Source organism: Lotus japonicus, chromosome 2 (assembly GCF_012489685.1).
Source record: "Lotus japonicus ecotype B-129 chromosome 2, LjGifu_v1.2".
In the NCBI taxonomy this organism is placed as follows: Eukaryota; Viridiplantae; Streptophyta; class Magnoliopsida; order Fabales; family Fabaceae; genus Lotus; species Lotus japonicus.
In genome coordinates, this window is record NC_080042.1 from 95,302,572 (window position 1) to 95,318,087 (window position 15,516).

Here is a 15,516-nt window from a genome sequence, read left to right on the forward strand (position 1 = left end):
CGGGTGATTGTCTGGTTGTTAGATGCTCGAGGTAGACTCTAATAACTGATTTGTTGTGACAAAATCCCGGCTTAGCAACCTTCTTTCCCTTGCTGTCTTAATAACTTTTTAATTTGATGTAGTAATGAACCATTCATGTGTTGAGCAAATTATGGCTTCTTAATTATGTTATCTCATCTTGTTTCAGGTGGTGCCCTTTCTGGTAAATCTCAAGGGAGGAGTAAATATTGTACATAATTTGTACTGTACATAGTGAAGGCTCGGGATGGTTCGGCGGAAGTCCCTTTTGGCCCGTCTCCCCCCTCCTCTCTTTGTATATAGATAGGTATAGTAATTTGTCTCTTGTCAGTGGTGAAAAAAGTGTAAGCATGGTGCTGTGTCCTCTCCTGTCCTTGGCATTAAAACCACATTTGGATTGGGTCTTTGTAATTATTGATATTATTACTATTATTATTATCATTATTGTTGTTGCTGATACGGCTGTGATTGTGGTGTGGTGTTAGTGCCTAGTAATAAACGTAGCCTTATGTGTGGTGTGTATTAATGAGATGTTGAACATGCATAATTATTGTGGATTAAAATGAAAAGCAGAAACATCATGAATGAATGATCATTTTCCCTTTATTGCTGCACGTTGATCGTTATATCCACTTGTGACTTTAAAGGTCGAAATCAATTTGATGTAGCACTTATGCATAATGTTTTGTTCACACTTATGCATAATGAGATGTGATTGATGATATGATTGAAAGAGAAGGGAGATATAAGATTAAGAGGTGTGAATGAATCATGTTTCTTTTGGTGTACTATGATTGTAAATATTATGAACCAAAGCCACATTAAACAAGGCAAAACTAGAATTTGTTTATTTTCATGATACCTTGTTCACAGTTGGATCTTATTCACTTTGCTAAGTTCTAAGTTTCTTCCACAAATAATGGCAACATTTTTTTACATCAATTTCAACAATTTAAGTATGGTTGTTAAAATTGAACTGGATTAGTTAGTTAGTTTGGTTGAAGTGAAAAAAAAGGTCATCTGATCTTAGAATCGGATGGGAAACTAGTTTAATTGGGTCAAAATCACTTGTTGGTAGGGATAAAAGAATGAGTTATACATTAGAGATTTGAGGAAGTTTAGTCATGTTTTGCTTGGAAAATGGAGTTGTAAGTTATTTCAGAGAAAATGGTGGTGAAAATGACATTTGAGTGATATTTTTAGTGAGCGGGAAAAATAGGTGAGTGAGTGAAATTTGAACGGGAATATAATAATAGTAATAAGTGAAGAGAAGCGAGGGAGTTAGTGAGTGTGTGTGAAATTTGAAAGAGAGAGAGAGAGATAGAGAGAGTGAGAAAGATGGGAAAGGAGAAAAATAGGTTTCTTCTGAAAACGGAACCGTCGGAATGGTCGTGGGAAGATCAAGCAGCCAACGGAGGTTTATCCAACTGGGATGGTGTCAACAACAAGCAAGCTCAGAAATACCTCAAGTCTATGTCACTCCACGATCTCTGCTTCTTCTATCACTCCGGCCCCAAGGCCCGTCGTGTCGTGGGCGTTGTTTCCGTCGTCCGGGAGTGGTACGAAGACGGACACGGCGGTGGAGCGGTCGACGTGAAGGCGGTCGGGGAGATGAGGAGGCCGGTGGACTTGAAAGAGATGAAGCATTTCAAGGAATTCGCTCTGTTGAGGCAGCCTAGGCTTTCAGTTGTCCCTGTTCCCGACCACATTTGGGACCAAATCTGTGCTTTGGGTGGCGGCTATCATGGAGATGGAGATGGAGATGGAGATGGAGATGGTGATGCTGATGCTGATGCTGACGGTGACGGTGATGACCATGACCACGAATCGCACCTTGTCAGTTAGGTATGTAAATCAATTGACAACACCTTCTTCAATGGAGTTTTGAATTAATATTGTTGTTGTTCATTGCTGAATTCCCAGAGATTGCATTGCAACCCTAACCTAGCTGAATCTTAGGTTGTGTTTAAATTATATTTACTGTAAGGGATAGGTTAGGAGCATCTTTGTTGCCCTTTGAACAAATTTGATGGTTAGGTTAGGCCTTGTTGGTTTGGGCCACCAAAAACTGGACAGCCCTGGCTACTGACAACATAGTTCTGATGCATACATATTGTCTGGTGAATTGAGTAAATGATTCTTCCAGCCATATTGCTCTTAATGATTTAATGCTTACAAGCTGTTTGAAGAAATAACTGAGAGACTTTTATTGTAGTTTCCATTGAGGTTAGCAATGAATAATTGAAGCTTCTTTATCTTGTTTAGCTCAATTGTTTGATATGTGAGTCTTCCATGATTTGAGGTCTTGAAAATGGCTAATATCTTAGCTACTCTTGCTTGAGCTTCTTAAAGTCTTAGATGTTTGCTGGATATGTGGGTTTTCCCTTTATGTTGGGTATGGTTTTTGGTGACAGGAGAAGAATTTAGTGTCTTCTCTTTGATCATTTGTTTGTTAAAAGCTTGCACCTAAAATCTGCATTTGAACTTGACTCAGTGTTTATCTTAATTGCTGCTTACCTGTTAGATTCTGAGTTACCTTGCTGTCCAATTGTTCATACTTTGGTCGATGGCTGTGTAAAGCTAGTTTGCTTCTACATTAAATATTGTTTCTGTACAATCTGTTCAGATGATAGTGATCTTCTTTTATAATTGTACATTTCGTACTCTTACATATAAAATTCCAATTGGTTATTTATGAAACTCCAGATTTTCTTTTGATTATGGTACTTTGAGGTACAATCATGTACCCTTAATTCAATGTACTTTTGGAAAGTGTTTAATTTTAGGGGTTATTCTATATCTTTACATGAATCTGTGCTGCTTCAATCTTGATGAATATGAATAATCTTTTTGGATTGGTTCAATCAGATTTTTGGATTAGGGGTTATTCTATATCTTTATATTAATCTGAGCTGCTGCATTATTTTTGGATTGATTCAATCAGATTCACAATATTCTAGAAAACAAAAACGAATGAAACAAATGATAATGGTTATATAGGGAAATTTATAGTATGACTTAGTTTAGAAACCATTACAAAGCAATTGTAAATGAAGATTTATACTTAAGTTTCTTTTGCTGAGCCATTGGTGAACATGGACCACACTTTGAACATGTATGAGAGAGTCTTTTTGCATCGAATCCATTCCTTTACCTTACCCTTTTCACATTAATTGTTAATAAACCCAAAGCATTATTATCTTAGACCCTTAGACACAAAAACAAACAACTAATAAACATCTAAAGTCTTCACAATAGATATATAGGAGTACCTTGTGAACATGCAAGGCTTCTTGAACACTAGCATCATTTGCCCAAATGTAAGATAGTGCATACTTAAAATACTACACAAACAAGACATAATACCATTTAATAATTATTCAACCAAATTACCAGACCAAAATGAATCCATACATTTAAAAAAGATAAATATTATGGAGTAAGGACTAGGGAGGAGAGGGTTCATCTTTACCGGACACCAAAACTTTGGAATTCTTAGTGGGGGAGATGCAGGATGTTGGCCATTTTCTTCAAGTAATCTTTGCCCGTAATGATGGGGAGATGCAGATACACAGTTTGGTAGCAAAACCTGACCGCTCAATAAATCTGACACACTACAAATAAAAAAGGTAGTGTAGGTGTAGGCTTAGGTGTCGGTGGGGTGTTGGTAAAGACTTAGGTGCAAGTGTAGATAGGTGTGTAGGTGTAGACTTAGGTTTAGGTGTATATGTATATATGCATGTGGGTTTTGTGTGTACGTTTGGGTGTAGGTGTATAGATGCATGTGGGTGTAGGTGTATGTATGCATGTCGATATAGGTGTATGTTTGGGTGTAGGTGTAGGTGTATGTAAGAGATATGAGAATATTTTTTTATAAAATATGTAACTCGTAAACCTAATGCCCTAAGATTTTGGACAAGATGTCACTATAAAGAATTAATAGCTTTGGGTGTAGCCGTAGCCTTTGGGGTATTGTAGTTGTGGGTGTAGGTGAAGGTGAGGGTGTACGTGTAGCTTTGGTGTAGGCACATGCTTAGGGGTAAGTGTAGGTGAAGGTGGGGGTGTGTGTGAGGGTGCAGGCTTAGGCTTAGATATATGTCTGAGATTTGAGAATAATATTTTTTTTATAAGAGGTGTAACTTATAAACCTAATGCCGTAAGATTTTGATTAAGATGCCACTACCAAAAATTAATAGCATTGGGTGTAGCGTAGGCATAAGGGTAGATGTAGGTGAAGGTGTGGGTGTGGGTTTAGGTGTAGGTGGGGTTGTAAGTGCAGACTTAGGTGTATGTGTACGTACGCATATTGGTATAGGTGTAACTTCGGGTCTAGGCGTTGGCTTATGAGTAGATGTAGGTGTAGCTGACGATGTGGGTGTAGGTGTATGTAAGAGATGTGAGAAGAATATTTTATTAGAAATGTAACTTATAAACCTAATGGCCAACAGTTTTGGGGAATATGTCACTAACAAAAATTAATAACTTTGGGTGTAGGCGTAGGCTTAAGGGTATGTGTAGGTGTATGTAAGAGATTAGAGAATAATATTTTATATGAGATGTTACTAACGAATCTAATGCCCTAAGGTTTTGGGTAAGATGTCATTAACAAAAATTAATAGCTTTGGGTGTAGGCGTAGGCTTAAGGGTAGGTGAAGGTGAAGGTGTCGGTGTGGGTGTAGGTGTAGGTGTATGTAAAAGATGAGAGAAGAATGTTCTATAAGAGATGTGACTAACAAACCTAATGCCCTAAGATTTTGGGTAAGATGTCACTACCAAAAGTTAATAGCTTTGGGTGTAGGCGTAGGCTTAAGGGTAGGTGAAGGTGTAGGTGGCGGTGTGGTTGTAGGTGGGGGTTGTAGGTGTTGACTTAGGTGTAGTGTATGTATGCTTGTTGGTATAGGTGTAGGTTTGGGTGTAAGTGTATGTAAGAGATGTGAGAAGAATATTTTATTAGAAATGTAACTTATAAACCTAATGGCCAACAGTTTTGGGGAATATGTCACTAACAAAAATTAATAACTTTGGGTGTAGGCGTAGGCTTAAGGGTATGTGTAGGTGTATGTAAGAGATTAAAGAATAATATTTTATAAGAGATGTTACTAACAAATCTAATGCCCTATGGTTTTGGGTAAGATGTCATTAACAAAAATTAATAGCTTTGGGTGTAGTCGTAGGCTTAAGGGTAGGTGAAGGTGAAGGTGAAGGTGTTGGTGTGGGTGTAGGTGTATGTAAGAGATGAGAGAAGAATGTTATATAAGAGATGTAACTAACAAACCTAATGCTCTAAGATTTTGGGTAAGATGTCACTACCAAAAGTTAATAGCTTTGGGTGTAGGCGTAGGCTTAAGGGTAGGTGAAGGTGTAGGTGGCGGTGTGGTTGTAGGTGGGGGTTGTAGGTGCTGACTTAGGTGTAGTGTATGTATGCATGTTAGTATAGGTGTAGGTTTGGGTGTAGGTGTATGTAAGAGATGTGAGAAGAATATTTTATTAGAAATGTAACTTATAAACCTAATGACCAACAGTTTTGGGGAATATGTCACTAACAAAAATTAATAACTTTGGGTGTAGGCGTAGGCTTAAGGGTATGTGTAGGCGTATGTAAGAGATTAGAGAATAACTTTTTACAAGAGATGTTACTAACAAATCTAATGCTCTAAGGTTTTGGATAAGATGTCATTAACAAAAATTAATAGCTTTGGGTGTAGGCGTAGGCTTAAGGGTAGGTGAAGGTGTAGGTGTGGTTGTAGGTGTAGACTTAGGTGTGTAGGTGTATGTATGCATGTTGGTACAAGTATAGGTTTGGGTGTAGGTATAAGTAAGAGATGTGAGAATAATATTTTATTAGAGATGTAACTTATAAACCTAATGACCTACAGTTTTGGGGAAGATGTTACTAACAAAAAATTAATAGCTTTGGGTGTAGGTGTAGGCTTAAGAGTAAGTGTAGGTGGCAGTGTGGATGTGGGTGTAGGTGTAGGTGTATGTAAGAGATGATGGAAGAATATTCTATAAGAGAGGTAACTAACAAACCTAATGCCCCATGGTTTTGCGTATAATGTCACTAACAAATATTAATAGCTTTGGGTGTAGGCGTAGGCTTAAGGGTACGTGTAGGTGTAAGTGTATGTAAGAGGTGAAGAGAATAATATTTTATAAGAGATGTAACTAACAGACCTAATGCCTATGGTTTTGCGTATAATGTCACTAACAAAAATTAATAGCTTTGGGTGTATGCGTAGACTTAAGTGTAGGTGTAGGTGTAGGTGAAGGTGGGGGTTTAGGTGGAATTGTGGGTGTAGGTGTAGGCTTGATCTGCTGATGTAGAGTCTGACATCACCCAACCTTGTGCAGCACTTGTTAGATAGGAGAAACTTGTGTCCACCTGCGAATCGAGAAATATAATGCCTAGCATTCTGAAATAAATAATGTAGATTAAAATCTATTAACACTCTTTGATATGATCATTTATACGAGAAAAATTAAAGAGTTACCTTTGTCCATGTATTTGGATAATATGACGATTTTGGTTATCCCTCTATGTAGTGATTAAAATCAAAGGACAGGACCTGTTCCATAAATAAGTCCATTGAAAGGATAGCAACCAGGGCCTCCTGATAACCAAAGAAGTAGAGGGTCTTGTTGAGGATCTCCTTGTGACTCGATGAAGTAGTAGAATAGTTCAGAGTCATTGACGCTTATGTATCTGAACATACATTAATTATTAAAGCAATATATATATATCAACATTTTCTTACAGAAAAAAAAGGTGCAAATTTCAGTGAAGCATTTACATTTAACACTGAACTGACCCTGTTTGAACTAGGAAGGGTAGCTCCCCAGGGAATCCTGGTAAGGTTTTGACAATGGCTTTGGAGGCAATTACTGATGAGTTGGATAAGACCAAACAAGAGATTTATTCCCCAAAATGCCATTTTGATGATGTACTTGTTATTTCCATAATTTAGTAAGCAAGTACAAGTAGTAGTAATGGCTAGGACAAGGTGTCACCATTGCTGATGCTGCAATGTCTCACCCAATCGATATTGCAATGTCAATAAATGATATATGAGAGGCTCAACAATCACAGCCACACTCTGATACATTACAACAGAGTTTCTGGTGCACCTATTAGTCCAATGGAGACTCATACAATACAGGAGATTTTTTCTGCTGCACCCACTCTTCAAGTATTTTATACTAAAGAAAAGTAGGAACTACAATTTTACTGAGGTTAAGAATATGCTTTGCCTTCTTTTTAATTCATTGAAATGACCTTCAACACTTTCAGGATAGCCTCTGCATTTCTTGTGACTTGACTCTTGTGGTTTTTGTCAGCGTATTCGGGCCACTGTCTCATATTTGGCATTTCTTGCACTCTCGATTATATGAGCCATGTTTGTGTGTTATCTAGTTAGGATATATTTGCATGAAGAAAACAAGAGGTACACAAAAAATATTGGCAGTACACCAAAAAATCTCTTGCTGCTAGAAGTCAAGGTTTGTAAGCAAACTTTTGGAAGATTATTTTTTATTTTATTTTTGGAAGATTATTTTTTATTTTATTTTTGGAAGTTTTATTCATAAAAATAAAAAAAACTTACAACTCCTAAAGTTGTTGTTCGATCTAATTTTTTGGTGAGCTCAGGATATTCACCGCCAACAGTAATGACCTATTTTTTATTGCGGGTGTTCGCATTAAGTGGTAAATATCTAGCCACTATATGGAGTATATGCGCTTTAATCCCATGGACCATGAGCAAATCCCCAACCTTATAGTTAAGAGATAGAGTGTGCTAACTACTTTGTCGGATTCTAAACTTGTAATTTGTGAATTTTATAATGTGAGTTCTCACAAGTCACAACATATGCCAATTCTTCGAGCTTCAAATTGATCAACTCTTACATGAAAAAACAAAACAAGTTAAAAATAAAATTATTTATAAACCTTCATTTAGTATTTTGGAAGAGTTGATTCTTTACGCTTGCTGAGGGGTAAAGCAAAAAACTTAGATACATCACAAACAATTGATAAAATGGTCAAGAAAGCAAGTATAGTTGTGTAGCTATATATGGTGTCCAGCTAATTGATGTGGACAATGTCAAAATGGCCATGGATGATAATTAAGAAGCCCCATGTCTCCATGAGCTGGATACATGCATGCATGTTTTACTTACATAAGCTAGCTAGGGAGAATGAAAAAGCAACATACATTTCTTTCCTATTATATATTATGCCTTCCATTGGGAAATTTAATTCATCAAAAGGACATGTTTCATTTGCCTCAGTCTCACCTCAACATATTAGATTTGTTTGCACTGCCCATAAAGTCATAAATAATTACCGATACTAGGAAAAACTGCACATGCATGCGACAAATAATCAATGAAGATAAATAGGAAATGTGCATATATAGGTGATGTAATAAAGGTAATTAGTGTGATAAATAAATAAAAAAGAAATACGCCTTAAGTTTAAAAAATGAGAGAAATACGCCTTAAGTTTAAAAAATGATCGATATTCAATTCAAGTACGCCTTAATTAAGTTAAGACTAGTGTTAATTGAACATCAACACGTGCATAACACCTTTTAAGATAAGAATAGGAATGCTCACGTATTATTGCATAAAAATGACATTTTCGGGATAGTCCTAATTTATTGACAAGTCCGTCCTCAGTAAACATTTTGTTCAAAATTGACACAATATCATATATGTTCAACATTTTGTTTTAGTAGTTATATATAAAAATGTCTTTAATGAGTATTTGATTTTAAAAAAAACTAACCTATTTCAAAAAAAAAAAAACTAACCTGATAGTATATATACAACCCCGTAAATCCTTGTGACCTGACCTGTATAGAATACTAGTTTGTTACAAAATATAAAAGAGGATGGAATTTGAGATTTTTGAAGGTGTAGAAATGCGTGTGCACGTGCAGACATGTGTTTTAATATGTGGAAGCCCGCAAATGAATATTATGCACACGTGCTCGCCCACATGGTTAATTGTGTGAATCCTATTCTAGTAGACTAGAGTGAGTAAATTCATTCTTGAAAAGCAGAGAAAACTGAAGAGAATTGTGAATGAATGTGATCGCATGTGGATTCATCAAATCCAGTCAACCATGCACCCTCCCCCATAACAATTCAATTTTTACTGACACTCTCCATTGGATGCATTAGTGAGACTCATACTCTTACCATTTGCAATATATATTTCATGCATTGTTAACTAAGAATCTTATGAGTGAGCCTCTGACTGACATAAAGAAACAAGAGCCACATTTTGCTTTGCAATCTAAATGAATGGTAGAAGTGTACGAGCTGAGTAGAGTACTACAAACAAACTATTCAAGTCAAGACAAGAGAAGAGGTGGTGTCATTCTTTAATCGTCACACATGATATGGCCACATTAAAGCTAGGAAAACTAGCTAGCTAGGCCTCAAATATACTTAATAATGTGTCCTCAACACCATGTTTACTTTCCACATTTGAACACTAATTAAATCAGATTAATATTGGAAATATGTAAAACCATTTTAATTCAGAGGACCACTTCTTAAGCTATAAACAACATCCTAGCTTCACTAATAGTAATCTTCACCAAAATTGGGACAATACAAACTATAATGGGTGTATTTGTTAGTGTTAAGGTTTTAAATTGCACTCCACAATTGCAGTCGCACCATAAAGGAATTTGGATTCTCTGCAATAGCATTGTGACCGTAATTGTAGGCGCATTTATCCACAATTCTTCAACTCTGTGGCAACCGTGACAACAATTTTAAACCACGGTAATTAGCGTTACGGCTCAAGGGATGGTTGGATAGGTGTCGTCCATACACTAAACTGTTAATAGTGTACACCGTGAGTGCATCGCTGTCTACCATCACATTAACCGCTATAACATAAAAATCGGAATGTGAGATCAGAGGAGAGTGAGGACAAATTAAACTAGTATAGGATTTGAGTATGATTCTCTTGGTTTTCTCCACCACGTACCTATCCATTCTTTCAATTTTTATGGCCCCCGGAACCAAAACTAGGGAGACACATTGCCAAGCTGCAATAGTTAATAGGACAGTGTGTGTGTGCAATGTGCATGTGTGACTGTGAGTGAGAGAGAGTTTGAAAAAAAAGTTTTAACTCTTTTTATTTATCCATTTTACTAGCGTTATAAATTGAAGACTCCCCTTCAATCTGCATAGTACAAACGAGAAACAAACATACAAACCCAATTTTCAGAAAGATGAATAATGCATTGGCATTAGGTACTTCAGAAAGCAGTAGCGGGTGTGAGTCTGGATGGACTCTGTACCTGGACAATGCTTCTTCTTCCTCTTCACGTTCACATTCACATAGAGATTATAGAGGTGGTGATGGAGATGAATTTTATGATGGAGAGTACAATCGCAAAGCCACAAACGAGGAGGAAGATGATGGTGAAAAGGACCTGTCCATGGTTTCTGATGCTTCTTCTGGGCCTCCACATTTCTCACACCACATTGAGCCTAATATTGCTCCAGATCACACAGTATCAAAACTGGCCAAGAGAAGTAAAAAGAGGCAGAAAGTTAAACAAACCCAACACCTTCTTCAAGATCCTTCTTTTCTTGACGACACTGCTAGCTCTCCTCTCTTTGACAATGACTTCTCCATGGTGAGTTTCTGCAACTGTATTGTCCTACATATTTCATTTTTCTATTATTGGATGATTCTGATAAGGTATTATTGGCTATTTTTCAGAACAATGTTACTGTGACCAACCAACAAACTTCCACAGAGAGTGTGCTAGAGCTAGATTACTCACAAGGCTTCTCAGCAACTTATTTTGAGGTACTTTACTTAATTGCCATGCTTCTTTCTTTATTTTCTTACCCTTGGTTTAATTTGCTGTCATGTATCTAATATCTATTGAATTTGAGTTCTTGCAGGAGAGATCTTCGTTGCATCACCACTTTGGTTTTCTAAAACCATCTCTGTCAGAAAATCAAGTTCATAACAACAAGTAAGTTATTGCCTCTTCAGCTCACTATGACCTGTTATAAACATAAAATTTTCATCTGTGACAATCTGTGTCTGTTTAGCAGATGGTATGGGATGAAAGAGATGGGAATGATATAAAGACCAGTTCTACTCTGCTATTGATTCAATTTGTTGCCGTTCAAGTCATAGAAGGTCAATGGAAGGGCTGAGAATCATTGAATGTGTAGGAGGAATTTGATCACAAAAGAGATTCTGTTCCTTTGTTTTCTTTTTCTCTTCTCTTTTAGCTGTAATTGAATGCAAAACAACAAGAAAGGAAAATTTAGAAATAAACCTTTTTTTCCCTTTCATTATTTAATTCTCTTGTCAATGAACAGTGCACACTAGATAGATAAGTTAGGCAGGCTCTGTATAAGCATGCTCAATCCTTGTTTTTGATGAAGCCACATGCTCATTTGTATCAGCAAAGCACCACTTGCAAGTTGCAACTTTTGACAATCAAATAAATAAACTTAATCATCAAATATTTAATCCTATAATTGCAAATGCTAAGCTAAGTTTGAGCAGAGCAGATCTTGTGTCCTAATTCAAAATTCATGAGAGCAGAGATGCATTGGAAATGCAAAATTACTTTAACAGATAAGTTCAGACTACATGTTCCTCAGTCTTAATTTTTGTATAGTTTAGTTTAGATCTCAGCTACGCAAAGAATGTAAGGGCTGTGGAATACCAGCTAGCAGTGATCTGCTACATACAACCTCAAACATTTTTTCACTTAAAACTTAGACCAGCACACTTCAAAATGCTTAAGGAACTCCAAAAATTAACAAATTGATCCCCCAAATAGAGGAAGATGGCGTCTATCATACATTAAATTATGCTTTTGGTAATCCAATTGGACCATTTTTTGCATTCTATCATAAATCCAGTTTTTACTAAAGCCAGACAAAATTTAGTGCTGCTTGATAAATCTTTTGACTCGACAACAGAAAAATCAGATAAAGGCCATGTCATCCTTGTTGATTCGGTAGGGTTTCTTTATATCCACATTTGGATTTATATGTTTGTAGCTGTGAAGGGTCTAATCCTGTTACTGTTGATAGATAGTTGGATCTCATAAACATGCTAATAAGAGTTTGATTCTTAGCGGCCTACATAGAAAATGGATTAGTCTCTCTCTATCGGCCGGGAATACACTTAGTGCACACACAAAAAATACAACGTAGAGTTTAATCATTAATCCAGACCAGGCCTTCATGCATGGTTGAAAGAGTCCAGGCAAGGCTCCATCTATTCTGAAAGTTTTAGTGTTTCCTGTAGAATTAAAATTAAGGCTAATCTGCTTCCAAAAGGACAAAACATGATAAAGAAGGTTATGGGGCATGGGCAATAAAGACAGTACAAAGATGAGGAGGATATGTGAATCTTGATGTTGGAATATTTCAAATGCATCTCTTTAAATTTTTTTCCTAGGCTCAGGAGATATTGCTGACCCAGAGGAACATGCCCCATTTTGTTTAGTATCTCGTTTGAGAGGATCCCCATTTTTTTAATGTAGGTTTTCTCCTTTCAAGTCTGTCTGCTGGGAAGCTGTCTTAGGACTTGATGTCATGCACCATTATGTGTCTTTCTTCGATTTTTTAATTCTTTTCCTTATTCCAAGTCAGTTCCTCTTCGGATTAAAAAACTATTATGTGAGACACTGAGACCAGAAAGGTTGAAAAACTAAACAAAAGTTGTCCATTGAGAATTTAGGATGCCAAAATAAAAATCTCTTCCCACACGTTGTTTTCTCATATATAATTGAAGTTCGGCTAGGGGAGTGAGTAGATGTAATAAATTGAAAAAGGGGCTAAAAATAATAGAGGAAGCTAAGCTAAAGACAAATCAAATTCATAAACTTCTAGAGAGAGGAAAAAATCAAATTCATAAACTTCTAGAGACAAATCAAATTCAAATTCATAAGCTAAAGACAAATTAAAATTGAATAATGTTACTTAAACACCTCTCTTTTGAGGTGGAATGATGAGAAAGATAGGAAGAAAATGAAAAGTAAGAGAGAGAAAGTATGAGATGTGATAGATGGTAAGAGCATAGTTTTAAGACTCGGCTCGGACCGGCCGGTCCAACCGGTTCAACCGAGACTCGGTGGTGTGGCCGGTCCGAGCCACTAGTTGGATCGAAAATGCACAGAACCGGATCAAACCGGTGAGACTCGGCCGGGTTGATCATAAAACCGGTGACTCAGCCGGTTCTCGGTCGGACCGGAAGTCACCCATAATAAATTGTTTCCTTGCATTTTTTTTGAAAAAAAAGTGCTCCAGGCAAGGCTTGAACATAGGACACGGAAGGAACAAAAGGAAAGCCTTACCAATAGGCGGCCAACGTGCTTTGATACTAATACTGGATGAGAACTATTTATAGAATAGCCAAATATAATAAAAAACAACAAAAACGAAATATATATTAAATATTTGCATGTGAATACAGCAAACGATTAAAGAAATTTAAGTTTGATAATGCTTAAAACACTACCTGCTTATGTTTTTAAATTTGAAATATCAAGTTATCAATCAATCTTAGCTAGTATTTCAATATTTTAATTTTTTTTTAATATTAACCGAGTCAAGCAATCCGCCCAATGACTCACTGGTTCGACCAGTGACTCATTGACTCAGTGCCTTGACCGAGTCGATGACCGAGCCGAGTTTTAAAACACTGGGTAAGAGGAGAAAGATAGAAACAAAAAGAGTTGAAAATGAAGTGTTTTAAAATGTTGTGTATATATCATTACTGATTAAAATTCATAAGCTAAAGACAAATCAAATCCAAAAGGGTATGGGAAAACATTTCCTACCCTTCCAACCGCAGCCAAACCAAAGCCTGCTTATGGCTCTATCCCTATTAGGCTTATTACACACAGGAGATAGGAAGAGGCTTTGTTGCTTCCAAAAACATGTTTCATGTTAAAATTATATTCTATGACCATTGCTGAGTTAGTTCTGGACGCTCCCATTTCTCATGAAAATACTCTGCATCTAGGAAACTACAGAACTATGAATACTGAATAGCAGTGAGTACCTCGTGATGTCTGCATATTGCATTGTGTATTTCTGCAGAGTTCGTTTGTTTCTCTTCTACTTTCTAACAGACTAAGATCAGCAAACCTAATCCATGTAAGGGGACGGTTGAACAAGTTAGAACACAATTCCACCAGGCACCAGCAAGCATCTTTGGCTATACATTTGTAAGTGTTAGAATGGGTTTGCTCCTGTCAGAATCAAACTGTATGATGTTTTCTTTCACAATTGATTCTAACTCTAAAGTCAATTCTAGGATGAAGCTAAAAGCCTTAGCTTCTGCGCTGCACAAAATCAATTGTGAGATTTTACAATTGAATTTCACATTACTTACAAAAATTACTTTTCTCATAAATGTATTCAATTATAAATCATTTCACTTTCAACTAAAATTTCGAATCTTAATTGGAAATTTCGAATAATGCTCAAAAATTTGAACAAATTTTGGCTTGAGAAAGTTCGGATAAAGCTCTCCTTCATCATATAGTGAAGTTCGGAAAAATTAAATTTTTAGAATTTCGTCACCCATTCCAAGGGCTAATACTTTAAAATTCAAGCATTTCGATTCAAAATTGAAAATTTCAACCAACACTCAAAAATTAGAACAAATTTTGGCTTGTGAATGTTTGGTTAAAGCTCCCCTTCATCAAGTAGTAAAACTCGAAAAAATTAATTTTTTTGAATTTTGTCATCCATTCCAAGAGCTAATACCTTTAAAATTTAGGAGTTTCGACTAAAAATTGAAAATTTCAATCAACACTAAAAAATTTGCACAAATTTTGGCTTGAGAAAGTTCGGTTAAAGCTCTCCTTCGTCATATAGTGAAGTTCAGAAAAATTAAATTTTTTGAATCTCGTCACCTATTCCAAGGGCTAATACCTTTAAAATTCAAGAATTTCGACTATTAATTGGAAATTTCGACGAATACTTAGAAATTTGCAAATTTTTTGTCTTGAGAAAGTTAGGTTAAAGCTCCCATTTATCATATAATGAAACTCGGAAAAATTATTTTTTTTGAATTCCGTCACCCATTCCAAGGCTAATACCTTTCAAATTAAAGCATTTCGACTAAAAATTGAAAATTTCAACAAACACTCAAAAATTTGAACAAATTTTAGCTGGCGAATGTTTGGTTAAAGCTCCCCTTCATCATGTAGTAAAACTCGAAAAAACTAAATTTTTTTGAATTCGCCACTCATTCCAAGGGCTAACCTTTAAAATTCACGAATTTCGACTAAAAATTAAAAATTTCAATCAACACTAAAAATTCAAGCATTTCGACTAAAAATTGAAAATTTCAACCAACATTAAAAAATTTAAACAAATTTTGGCTTGAGAAAGATCGGATAAAGCTCTCCTTCATCATATAGTGTAGTTCGGAAAAATTAAATTTTTTGAATTTCAACACCCATTCCAAGGGCTACCTTTAAA

At 36.1% G+C, this 15,516-nt stretch overlaps 3 protein-coding genes across 9 annotated transcripts in view; all 3 read left to right on the forward strand.

Annotated features, from left to right (window-relative positions):
• The window catches only part of LOC130741431 (serine/threonine-protein kinase TOR), a 37,467-nt gene extending 36,992 nt beyond the window's left edge, over positions 1-475 (forward strand). For all 3 annotated transcript variants that reach the window (XM_057594335.1, XM_057594336.1, XM_057594337.1), the window contains one exon: positions 188-475. In XM_057594335.1, the coding sequence (XP_057450318.1) occupies positions 188-206 (19 nt within the window). In that variant the 3' untranslated portion in view covers positions 207-475. The remainder of the gene's footprint in view (positions 1-187) is intronic.
• A 520-nt stretch (positions 476-995) lies between these two features.
• On the forward strand, positions 996-9,212 carry LOC130741433 (uncharacterized). Of its 4 annotated transcripts, none has more exons than XM_057594344.1 (2): positions 996-1,863; positions 6,562-6,817. In XM_057594344.1, exon 1 carries the CDS (start codon positions 1,357-1,359, stop codon positions 1,861-1,863), a length of 507 nt encoding a protein of 168 aa, XP_057450327.1. In that variant the 5' UTR covers positions 996-1,356; the 3' UTR covers positions 6,562-6,817. The 4 variants fall into 4 exon arrangements, with proteins under 4 accessions (XP_057450327.1, XP_057450326.1, XP_057450325.1 ...); XM_057594343.1 differs by lacking the exon at positions 6,562-6,817 and adding an exon at positions 6,842-7,298 and having other exon boundaries at positions 997-1,863; XM_057594342.1 differs by lacking the exon at positions 6,562-6,817 and adding an exon at positions 7,354-9,212 and having other exon boundaries at positions 998-1,863.
• Positions 9,213-9,978: 766 nt separating this feature from the next.
• Positions 9,979-11,528, forward strand: LOC130741432 (protein SOB FIVE-LIKE 5-like). Of its 2 annotated transcripts, none has more exons than XM_057594338.1 (4): positions 9,979-10,679; positions 10,766-10,855; positions 10,954-11,027; positions 11,107-11,528. In XM_057594338.1, the coding sequence occupies exons 1-4, from the start codon at positions 10,269-10,271 to the stop codon at positions 11,141-11,143; spliced, it is 612 nt and encodes a 203-aa protein (XP_057450321.1). In that variant the 5' UTR covers positions 9,979-10,268; the 3' UTR covers positions 11,144-11,528. The 2 variants fall into 2 exon arrangements, with proteins under 2 accessions (XP_057450321.1, XP_057450323.1); XM_057594340.1 differs by having other exon boundaries at positions 9,988-10,679; positions 11,110-11,528.
• Positions 11,529-15,516: the final 3,988 nt, after the last annotated feature.